This window comes from Macaca mulatta, chromosome 12 (genome assembly GCF_049350105.2).
Source record: "Macaca mulatta isolate MMU2019108-1 chromosome 12, T2T-MMU8v2.0, whole genome shotgun sequence".
In the NCBI taxonomy this organism is placed as follows: Eukaryota; Metazoa; Chordata; class Mammalia; order Primates; family Cercopithecidae; genus Macaca; species Macaca mulatta.
The window spans coordinates 56,628,289-56,640,553 of NC_133417.1; the positions used below are offsets into that span (position 1 = coordinate 56,628,289).

The 12,265-nt window shown below is 39.4% G+C and overlaps 1 protein-coding gene across 50 annotated transcripts in view; it reads right to left on the reverse strand.

The window, feature by feature from the left end:
• The window catches only part of NEB (nebulin), a 225,846-nt gene that overhangs the window by 188,851 nt on the left and 24,730 nt on the right, over positions 1 to 12,265 (reverse strand). For all 50 annotated transcript variants that reach the window (XM_077956975.1, XM_077956985.1, XM_077956984.1 and 47 more), the window contains exons 11-20: positions 11,577 to 11,681; positions 10,801 to 10,908; positions 8,049 to 8,165; positions 5,436 to 5,540; positions 5,241 to 5,348; positions 5,039 to 5,143; positions 4,480 to 4,578; positions 3,408 to 3,512; positions 2,361 to 2,468; positions 2,154 to 2,267 (exon numbers count right to left, since the gene is read on the reverse strand). In XM_077956975.1, the coding sequence (XP_077813101.1) occupies positions 2,154 to 2,267; positions 2,361 to 2,468; positions 3,408 to 3,512; positions 4,480 to 4,578; positions 5,039 to 5,143; positions 5,241 to 5,348; positions 5,436 to 5,540; positions 8,049 to 8,165; positions 10,801 to 10,908; positions 11,577 to 11,681 (1,074 nt within the window). The remainder of the gene's footprint in view (positions 1 to 2,153; positions 2,268 to 2,360; positions 2,469 to 3,407; positions 3,513 to 4,479; positions 4,579 to 5,038; positions 5,144 to 5,240; positions 5,349 to 5,435; positions 5,541 to 8,048; positions 8,166 to 10,800; positions 10,909 to 11,576; positions 11,682 to 12,265) is intronic.

Below are 12,265 nucleotides of genomic sequence, written 5' to 3' on the forward strand. Positions count from 1 at the left end.
GGCTCATGCCTTATATAATCTCATCTGCTAATAATCATAAAGATGTGTATGTTACTTGTCCTAATATTTTTTCAGACTGAATAACTTAAAGGACACCAATGCTGCTATTTAAGTAAGTTTTTGTCTTAAAATAATTCATCTGAATATGTTTAAAGAAAAATGAGTTTGGCTAGGTGCAGTGGCTCACGACTGTCATCACAGCACTTTGGGAGGCCAAGGTGGGTGGATCACTCAAGGCCAGGAGTTCGACACCAGCCTGGCCAACGTGGTAAAACCCTCTCTCTACTAAAAACACAAAAATTAGCTGTGCATGATGGCGCATGCCTGTAATCCCAGCTACTTGGGAGGCTGAGGCAGGAGAATAATTTGAACCTGGGAAGCAGAGATTGCAGTGAGCCGAGATCATGACACTGCACCCCAGCCTGGACGACAGAGTGAGAGCCTGAAGAAAGGAAGAAAGAAAGAAAGAAAGAGAGAGAGAGAGAGAGAGAGAGAAAAGGAAAGAAAGAAAAAAAAGAAAGGAAGGAAGGAGGGAGGAAAGGAGGGAGGGAGGAAAGGAGGGAGGGAGGGAGGAAAGGAAGGAAGGAGGGAAGGAGGGAGGGAGGGAAGAAGGGAGGGAGGGAAGGAGGGAGGGAGGGAAGGAAGGAGGGAGGGAGGGAAGGAGGGAGAGAGGGAGAGAGGGAGGGAAGGAGGGAGAGAGGGAGAGAGGGAGGGAGGGAAGGAAGGAAGGAAGGAAGGAAGGAAGGAGGAGAGAAGGAAAGAAAGGAGAGAAAAAGAAAAAGAAAGAAGGAGAGAAAGAAAGAAAGAAAGAAAGAAAGAAAAGAAAAGAAAGAAAGAAAAAGAAAAATGAGTCTGAGAATTGATGCAAAATGAGGTAAAAGGTATAAGGTGAACCTTAGATAATTAAGCACAGTCCTGGAAGAGTATTCCTTTGAGCACTGGGTGAAAACGCATTTTGTAACACTTCTGGAAGCTGGCTTTTATCATTAAGACCTAACAGTTTTCTTTAGAGCAATATAAATGAAAAGATTATTTGTATTTCTTTTTTGCTAGGAATTAGGAAAGCAATTTCTGTGAAGAGTTTTATCTTATTTTTTATTTTTTTGTTTGATTTCCAACTTTTAAGTTCAGTTGTACATGTGCAGGATTGCAGGTTTGTTACATAGGTGAGTGTGTGCACAGATCATCCCATCATCTAGGAATTAAGCCCAGTATCCATTAGCGATTCTTCCTGATGCTCTCCCTCCTCCTGCACCCCCAACCTCCAACAGTGTGTGTTGTACCCCCCATATATCCATATGTTCTCAACGTTCAACTCCCACATATAAGTAAGAACATGAGGTATTTGATTTTCTGTTCCTGTGTTAGTTTGCTGAGGATAATGGCTTCCAGCTCCATCCATGTCCCTGCAAAGGACATGATCTGATTCCATTTTACGGCTGCATAGTGTTCCATGGTGTATCTGTATCACATTTTCTTTATCTAATCTATCATTGTTGATTCCTTGTCTTTGCTATTGTGAATAGTGCTGCAATGAACATATTTGTTCACACATCTTTATAATAGAATGATTTATATTCCTTGGGGTATATACCCAGTAATGGGATTGGTGGGTCATATTTTATTTTTAATAAGTATGTTAAAGTCTTTAAAATAAGATCAATATTCTATAAATTTCTTAAAATAAAATGCTTTGCTTTTGAGTTTATGCCTTATGTAGTTTTTCTTACTTTGACCTTCAACTAATTTCCTTACTTCTTTTCATTTTTCTCTCTCTCTATATTTTTGCAAAGTACCTTAATCAGTTCAGGGCATTGGGTGAATATATACATGCACATGTACCTATACTTAAACATATTAAGCTCATTTCTAGGAAAAACAATAAGAACAATGATATTGTCAGAATATTTTTCCTCCTAATAAAACAGAGGGCATTAAGGAGATTAAGAAAACTTTTGGAATATTCACTGGCATCAAAAGCATCAACAAGAATAAGGAAGTTCATCTTCTTTTATCACCTGGGTGAAGCTTTCACGTGTGATCTGTCATCCTGAATCTGAGATTTCAGTTAGGCTAATGTCCATCCAAGGTTATATTAAACAGCAACTTTGTGGTTACATCTGAAAATAGGGGTGAATTACAAAGACACTCACGTCACTCTGGTTTTTGGCCACCTTCAAGGAGTGCAGCATCTTGGGATCGTCATTAATGCTGAGGGCTCCAATCATTTTCCCTTTGTTTTTTTCATAGTCTTTCTTGTACATCACCTGCAAAGACATCACACGTGCCAGATCCCACTCACCAGGAAATGTCCCCGAGGCCACCTTGTCCAGGTCCCCAGGTTCCCAGGCCACACTCACATCGCTGGTGTTCTTGGTGTTGGCTTTGGCTGCCAACAGGGGAATGGCATCCACTTTAATGTCAAACTTCTTGGCTTTGCTCTTCTCCCAGTCTTGCTTATAAAGATTCTGGACAGAAAAATTCAGCAAAGGAATCGGCAAAAGTGATACACATGTCATGACCTTTAAAGACTAATGGGTAACTAAATACCTTGTCTTACTACAAAATAAATGGGCCCTTTATATTGTCTAGGAAATCATGCATATTTTAAACATTTCTTCTCAAGCTGGAGCTATTAATTCTCCAAGATTGGGCTTCTCTACTCCCCATGAGAAATTTTTATCAAATTAATTTAATTCTAGCTATTATACTAATATTTGATTCCTAACACTGAATGTTTTATAGAGTAGCACAAATATTCTACAGTTAACTTACTTTTCTATGATATAAAGGCATCATTTGACCTCTAAGTTCTCTGCAAAGGTTATTTCATAAATCATTTCAATACTCATTGATGCCAGATAATCTTAGTACTCATTTATAGAATTATTGAAGAAATTGAAAACCCCAAGGATAATTTAACTTTTTTATAAAATTAAGTTTGAAAAATGAAAGACAGAAATGGATATCTGGACTTCTGCCCTTTCAATCCCCTATATCTTTATTCATGAACGTTCTCATATGTGTAGAAATAAGTATCATTTGTGTGAAATAAGGGACATTATAAGCCCAGGGAATAAAGGAATTATAGTATAATTTAAATGAATATATGGCTAAAAGATCTACCATTAAAATTGCAATTAAGCATACATGAGAGGTAGCATTCTGAGGGCTGGTTACAATACTATATTATGATCATCTAATTGCATGAAACTACTTTAAGATTGCTACACACATTTTGTAAGGTGAATTGAGTTATTTTGGCAGAGGCATAAGAACATGACACAAATGTTAACAGGTCTTCCCATTTTTAACATTAATCCACTCATTGAATTGTAATGAAGCAGTTCAAAAATAAAAGCACAGGTTGTCATTACATCACATGGTACAGGGCATGAGGAACTTACATCACTCAGGTTATAGGCATTGACTTTGTGCTGGATAAGAGCAGGAGTATCAGGAGGGATATGGCACTTGAACTTTTCACTTTCATGTTTTGCTTTGTAATTTAACTATGACAGAGAGAGAGAGAGAGAGAAAACCAATTAGTTCAGAATAATTGTTCCAGAATACAAAAATTCTTGTGTGGTACATTTTGTAAAGTAAATGTCAGCACCGTTGAGATCAGAAGAGACATCTAGAGCTTGGGTAGGCCACCTGCATTACTGAACCTGTGTGCGGGACACTTGACAGCTATTATCACATCTGTCACCATGGTAGGACCCTAAGGGAATGAGGTGGCTCTGTCAAACGTGTTCCCCTCTCTGCGTAGCACAATTGACCCTGTAGGTTCTGAGAGGGGCCCCGCCCTGTCTCTCTTGTCACTGTCAGTGCTCAAGTACCAGAGCCACTTTCCTTTCATCTGATTAAGAGTCCTCTCACAGACATCAGGGCTTTTGATGCTCTAATTGGAGCCTTCATTTCTGGCGATAAATCTACTGAGGTTACTTTTATTTTTTTTAGTTCAACACAACTTTGGAAATCCACACTTAAAGCTCATATAATAAAATTTGTCTCAGAGATCCCAATTTCCAGAAACTTACTAGGGAGAGAGAAGCTCATGTACTGAATACCTGCTGTTGGCCAGAGTATGTGCAGTGCACATTTCTTCCCTCACTGACTCTTCAAAACAGCCACAAATTATAAAAGAGAAATATCAGGCTGAGGGGTGTTAAATCTTCGGCCACCCAGACATCAATGACAGAGCTAACATTTGAAGGCAGTTTTGTCTGACTCTAGAACTCACATTCTTTTCATAGCTTTCAGCTACGTTTGTTTCCTTCACAGAATTGTTTCACGGTAAATGTTATCCACCCAAGAAGATGCAGAAATATGTGTTTATACAAATATATACTGTTTAAACTTGCTAATACTTACTCAGCCTTTTGGATAAACTTGATAAGTCATTGGATTTTACGTATAGAGTTATGAAATGTTATCCCTCATAATTGGGTGTCCTGGGTAGTTAGAGGAACTTACATCACTCAGTTGTTTGGAATTGACTTGAGCTTGTAGCAGAACAGGAGAGTCGGTAACTTGGGTGAATTTTGTCTTATCTGGATGGACTTTGTAGGTGTGCTGTGGGGAAGCAAAGGCATTTGGTTTAGCAGTATCACCTATCAGATCCAAGGTGGCCCATAGGCCAAGCAAATAGAACCTCATGCACCACAAAGCAAAGCAACTTGTAGTTAATAAAATATTTTTTTTCTAGCTAGACTGTAGTTTGAGAAGTGCTCTTACACCCGTATGAGAAACTTTCCTGTATCTTCAGGTTGCTGATAACTCTTCTTTGGGAAAATGAGCTAGAATTACCTTTTAAAATGTAGCGATGCCAACAAGGGGAAAACAGGATGTTTACTACAAAACGGATTTCATTTCTCGCAATGAAATGAAATTTATTTAGTTGAAAATAAATTTTATTTTATTTATTTATAAATAAATTTTATTTTATTTGAAAAGGTGTCGACATTTTAAACATATCCTGACCACTAGATGCTATGGAAGGCAGTCACATTCAAAGTTCAGACTACACACTTACATCTTTACACTGATCTAGTTTCTTAATTGCTTCATATTCTTGAGTTATGGTCTGAGGGAAGAAGCCTTTGCCTCTGTCTTCTTCATATTCTGCTTTGTAGTTTTTCTACGAGGAGAAGAAATCAGGCATAAGATGCAGCCATTGTATTCATGCCCTAAGAAAAATGTTATTTGGAAAGTCAAACACTCATCTTAGAACTTACATCACTGTTTTGAGCTGTGACTCTCATGCAGTGTGAATGGTAGGGATCCTCGAAGCTGCCTACATAATGTCCCAAAATATTTTTTAAGTAGGAATCTTTATATTTCTTCTGCAAGATAAAACATATTTCATTTATTAATTGGTGAAAAAATGGGTTCTGTTTTTTAACAGAAGGAGTGACAGTAAGATTGCTCACATCACTGCTGAAGTTCTGCAGAACGGTATCGAGCTTGAATTTGGGGGTCTCGCAGTAATTTATGCTCTTTGCCTTTGTCTTTTCATAGTTTTCCTTGTATAGTTTCTGTCGAAGAAAAAAAATCAGTTAAAGTAGATTGCTGTCACTCCCACACTGATTATAACACTTACATTTTCTAACACTAAACAAAAGATGAAGAAGAGATATCGCCTGTCAACTGTCTTAAAAACTGACAATCGAGGCCGGGCACCGTGGCTCACGCCTGTAATCCCAGTACTTTGGGAGGCTGAGACGGGGGGATCACGAGGTTAGGAGTTTGAGACAAGCCTAGCCAACAAAGCGAAACCCTCTCTCTACTAAAAATACAAAAAATTACCTTGTCTTGGTGTCATGCACCTGTAGTCCCAGCTACTCGGGAGGCTGAGGCAGAAGAATCGCTTGAACCCGGGAAGCGGAGGTTGCAGTGAGCCGAGATGGCGCCACTGCACTCCAGCTCGGGCGACAATGCGAGACTCCGTCTCAAAACAAAACAAAAAGAAAAAAACCTGACAATTGAACACACAGTGTCATGAATTATAAGACTGTTCTATTAGCAATTATTATAAAGCCTAAGTTTCGTACATTCCAAACTCAAAAAACTAAGAAACCAATATGCCACCTCTGACCACGCCCCCCGAGTAGCAGAGATTCTTGTGTATTTCTGAACTGCTGCCCTCTCTGTCTCAAGCTCTTTCCTCACGGCTAGTACCACAGCAAACACGGAGGTTTTGAGCAGTTGCAAGTTGTTTAATTTTTTAAAACAAACCTCCATGAAAAAGTTATGTAAGGTGAGAAATACAATCTCTCTTTCTCCTATACCTATAAAAAATCTCTTATTACACAATTAGCCTTCAAAGTAAGATTATATATATACACACACACACACACACACACACACACACACACACACACACACGAACTGGTACTATGAGTTATTACTAACTCTTCTTCTCTGCCAGGATTTACCTTTAGCTTGAACAACAAGAAGCAATGATTAGTTTTAAATATGTGGCTGATAAAGCAGATTATTGTCACTTTTTTCAAAATGTAAATGATGCTATTCACATTTAATATTTTTATATTCCTGTCTTTATCAACAACGGAGATTGGAACTTGGTCTTTTAGATGTTTAATAAGGATGTTTTTCACTTAGAGAGCAAAACTGCTTTAAACTGCTTTTACACTACGGTGGGAACGTAAATTAGTACAGCCACGGTGGAAAACAGTATGGAGATTCCCTAAAGAACTGAAAATAGAACTACCATTCAATCCAGCAATCCCACTACTGGATATCTACCCAAAGGAAAAGAAATCATATGAAAAAGAGACATGCACAAGCATGTTTATAGCAGCATGATTCGCAATTGTGCTGCTATAAACCTAAGGGCCCATCAACCAACAGATAAAGAAAATGTGGTGTATATACAGCATGGAATGCTACTCAGCCATAAAAAAGAATGAAATAATGTCTTTTGAAGCAACTTGAATGGAGCTAGAGGCCATTATTCTAAATGAAGTAACTCAGGAATGAAAAACCAAATATCATCTGTTCTCAGTTAAAAGTGGGAGCTAAGCTATGAGGACACAAAGGCAGAAGAATGATATAATGGACTTTGGGAACTTGAGTGGAATGTTGGGGTGGGAGTGAGGGAGAAAAGACCACGTGATAGTGTCTCAGGTGTCACTGCTTAGGTGATGGGTGCACCAAAATCTCAGCAATCAACACTAAAGAACTTTTCCACGTAACCAAAAACCACCTGTACCCAAAAACTGACTGAAATAAAGTGGTTTTTTAAAAGAAAGCAAACGTGCTTTGCATTGATTTCCCAGCAGAGCTATTTGGACAGATCTATTTATACCCCCTCACTTGCCACTTTCCCTCACCCGCTCCCCAACCACACACACATATTTCCTATGCTGCTTAGTTCAAGGGACAAAGAAAAGATAACTAACCCACACAGACAGCTACATAAAATCCACAAATGTTAGGAAAGCTTAATGCAAACCTAACCATAAGAGATAAACTCAAATCATCACATATTCAATCTCTTTCTTTCTCTCTCAGGCTGTTAGTCTTTTAATCCCAAGCCCAGTCTCATTTGCCTAATATGCTTCAGATTGAACAGCTTAGTTGGGCTCTTAATAACTGCACAATTACAAAGTCCTGTGAAGACTTAGGGGGCCATCTTTTAAGTTCTGTTGTTGGCAAATGATGGTTTCTGGGGCCAAGATCTATCTTTGAAAGTTTCTTGCTTCTGTTAAAATCACAGCACATCTGCAATGTGGAGGCCCAGGTGCCGGAGCTCATAAGCAGCACATCCATATGCAGGCCCAGGTGCCCAGAGCTCATAAGCAAATGAGAATTTCCCTGCCCATTGAATTAACCCCACAGAACCACAAACATTAAGGCACATTGTACTATGCCTTTCTGTGGTTATAGTTCCAATGAACCTACCACTCCATAACCTTAACGTTATTTGCAAAGTTATATATGCATTTAGTCATTAAAGGAGAAAATTTTCATCTCTTTTGCAGCTAAGGTTTAAAAACACGTTTTGACAAAAATATACTTACATCACTTAGGGCATCTCCTGCCGCCTTCAGCTGCCTAAGCAGTGGGTTCTCTGAAGCAGGAAGCACATTATAATCTGCTTTTCCTTTATTCTTTTCATAGTCTTCTTTGTATTTTACCTGTAGGAGTGAAATAAAATGATGAAGTAACTCTATGGGTTATTTTTGTCCCCATCTCTATTATGGATATGACATACTTCCACAAATCAATTAAAAATGGCAGCTTGACATGTTATAAACAAAATACTCATAGTAACGCATAAGAGCAGCAGAGAAACTGCATACATTTCCAGGATGCTTTTTCTTCCCATTCATTTATTCATTCAAAATTATCCATAGGGTGTCAATTCTGTGTCTGGCTTGGGGACAGAATATAAGAAAGAATACATGGTCCTTGCCCTCAAAGAGAGAGACACAGAAATAATAGGAGAGAGAAAGAAATCCAAATAGTCACCGTGCAAGATGTCCCAGATACCTGCTGCTGTAGAACCTTCACTCAGCTCTTAACCCCCAGCTACCTATCTGCCAACAGCTCCTAAAGAAAGGAAGCTGGAAGTACCACCAATCCACCCTTTTAAGCCTCACCTGCAACTGTGCGTGGAGCACACATGTATTCAATTTACAAGGAGGAGGAGGAGGAAGGAGCAGGGAGAAAGAGCCTTGCTTTTCCTTCCGCTCTTCCTATTTGCACCTTTAATTCCAGCTATGGCAGAAGCAGCACGTTGAGGGGTGCTGGGGGAGAATAGGGAAGGCAGGGTTCACAAGCCCCTATCAGGAGCCTGTCCACAGGGATTAGAACAAGAAACTGATCCTGGTTCCCACCATGATCCTTAGTGTAAGCCCTTTATTCAGGCAATACAACCACAGAAGTTCAAGGAATCCTAGATAAATCTACCACTTACGAACCTCAGAAAACAAAGGCAATCTGGTATCAAAGACAAGAGATACTCAAGGGAAGTACAGAGGCATCCACCCCCCAACCTCCACAGAGCTTCACAAGGGTATGCCGCAGGAACGAGAGACTCAGATCACTTTTCATCTTAGAGAATTATCTGTTTCCTTGAAAAATGGAAACAACCAGAAAGCAGACTCACAAACTGAACCCACATCTGGGATACGCAGCCTTCTCCCCTGTTATACAGAACTGTCAGGGCTTGTGGCAAAGCCATCCCCTCCTCTTGAGCACCAGATCTCTTCTCCTTCCACATACTCTAGGATATCACTCCAGACATTCTTCCCCATTCCAGCATCACCAAATCTTCCCTCTCTACTGGATTATTTCCATCAACATGATGTTTTTGTTTCGTATCTTAAAAAGTCCCACTTCACTCAGTTTTTCATCAGCTACTTGCCCATTTTCTTCTTTTCTTACCAGGAAAATACTTAGAAAGAGTTGAATATACTTCTAGCTTCAATTTCCCTCTTTTCATTCACTCATGAATCTTCTCCAAGCAGACTCCACCAAATTGCTCTTGTTGAGGTCACCAGAGACCAGACATTGGTAAATCCATTTCAGAGACATTTGACGCAGTTGATGACTCCCTTCCCCCTTCACTTGCTTCCCAACGCATTGCCCTCTCCTGATTTTGCTTCTCCCTCATCTCACATATATGTTCCCATGGAAGGACCCCAGAGTTCAGCCCCTAAAGTTTTCTGTTTACACTTACTCCCTTAATGCTCTCCAGACTCATGGCATGAAACAGTCTCTGTACGCTGATGACACCCCAGTTTATACAACTTTCCTTATATCTCCCCTGAAACTTCAGGCTCATGTAGTCAAATGATCACTGATACTTCCATGTGGATGTCTAAAAGGCATCTCAAATCTACCATATCTGAAGATGAGCTCCTGTCTGTCCTTCAGAAAAATTACCAACTTCTTCCATAGTCTTCCCTGTCTCAATAAAGGGAAACACCATTCATCTAACTGCTTAGACCAAAACCCGTGTCATCCAATCCATCGGCAAATCAAGTCAGCTGTGCTTTCAAAATACTTCTCATCACCTGCCCTGCTACCCTCCTGGTCCAAAACACCACTGTCTTACACGTGGATGCTGTAATAGCCTTCTAAGTGATGTAATCCTGCTTCCTCCGGCACAGCCAAGGCCAGGATTAGAACCAAGTGTGTTTGGCTTTGATGTTTTTGCTCTCTTTAGTGACCATCGTGCTTCAGAATGCCAAGGACCCAGGTCATTCACCAAACTCACTCAATAGAGCATATGGAAATATCCATGGATTGATGAACCTGCGACCAGGTTTTCCATAGTCAGTGGGAAAATAAGATAAATAATGATAATGCTGCATGTATGATTGCTTATCTTCGTATAAGGCCGCCGATTGCCTCTTCCTGGGGGAAGTCCTGCTCTCTAAGATTACAATCTTTCTCCTTCTAAACAGCAAAAGGTCCTTCCAGTGAGAAGACACTAAATCAAATTGATAAATGTACAGTTTGGTTCCTCAGGCAAATAATAAATTACTCTAGGAAATACTGAAGATGGTAATTCGATGTTATTAATGCTCATACATGGCAAAACATTTTTAATAGCTCCATTATAATTCCAAAGTACTTTTGTTGTTGTTCTTGTTGTTTCAATTCTACTCTTTTTCAAATGCCTCACATCCACTGGTCTCAACCCTGATAGCTCCCCCAAGAACCACCCCTCCCCTTTTTTTACTAATTATATGCAAGAGCCAAAGTTATAAGAAATCCACCCACACTCAAACCATCAAGATAAATGGGATGGTTTCCTTGTACCTTGCTAGCTGCCACACCAGCTTTTTTATTCATTTTATACTCCGGTGTTTCAGTCTGCATGAAGTAGATCTGGTCTTTCATGTTTTCAAAATCTTCCTGGTATTTCCTCTGTAAGACATTAGACAAGGTGAAGAACTGCTGTAGAAATGAACTATGCAAGAATTTCCATGAGAAGACACAGGGATTTGGAAAAGTTACACAAAGCCACCCAGTCCTTGGTTTAGGCTGGTCAGATTACAATTAGAGAATGTGGTACCATTGCAAAAATGATTAGCAACTTAACAGAGATTTAGAACAATTAAAATAGGCTAAAAACAGAATTAGTAAGGCTTTTCTTGGCTACCAAGAAAGAGCTCTTAAGGGCCAGGAGCAGGAAACTTAAAAGAAAAGAAAAACAATAGACATGTTTTCCAGGGAGGAGATACTAAATTAATCAATTTCATAACTGTACAGTTTGGCTCCTCAGGCAAAGAATAATTAAAAAGGATCCCTTTAACTTGTACTAACCGCACTTTGCATTCGGTAAGGGGGTCTCACCGTAATGTGTTGTAAAAATTGAGGTAGAAATAATGGTATTTGGCCAAATAACATTTCTCAAAAGGAAAGAGAGTTTGTGAAATTTTTTTCCTAACAGGAACTCTACACCAGGTCTTGTCCCAAGAAGAGGGGCCTCAGTGTCCTGCAACCCTTCAGGTAGGGCAGGTGGCTAGAAGTCACTAAGGAAAGGGGTCTCCCTCCCAGGACGACAGACTGATCGGCCATCCCTTCCCACTTACTGTACTGATGTTATCAGCATTCATTCTGGCGTTTGCAACTTCAAAGCAAGGTGTCTCACTCCATTTGCCTTTGATTTTATTTTCATAGTCTTCTTTGTATTTTTGCTAGAAAAAATAAAAAGAAAATAAGACAAGCATAACTCATGAATTGACAAATAAGACAGCAAATTAAGGAATAATGATTAACTTTAAAAATATCTTCAGCAAGCCATTCTTAGGTCCTTAATAAATGCCTTTAAAAAAAAAATCTTCCAATGTAGTGTCAATTTACCCAACCAGAAAGTTGGGTGATGGGGATAGAGAATGGAGAAAGAGGGTACTAACGCCCCCTCCCCTTGCTGAGTTTGGGGACTTCATTCGTTCAGAAGTTGCAGATGTCCCCTGATATTTAAAGAAATAGAGTCAGCAGTCATCCTCTATTTATATTTCAGAGTTACAATACAACATATCAACCTGAGATTTCTATGCCAAATTAACTTAGCCATTAATTTCTAAGCTTTACCAAAACTCCTAGTTATCCAGAAAGAAACAACCGCAATAAAATTCAACCTGCAGGCTAATGAATAGACCTTTGAGTTCAGAGTTAAATTTAATAGGAACTGGAAAGTAATTCAAAAATTGAATTATTGCCCCATCTGACTCCCAAATCCCACTGCATCTGAATCCCAGGCTGTAAGCTCCTGGAAGAG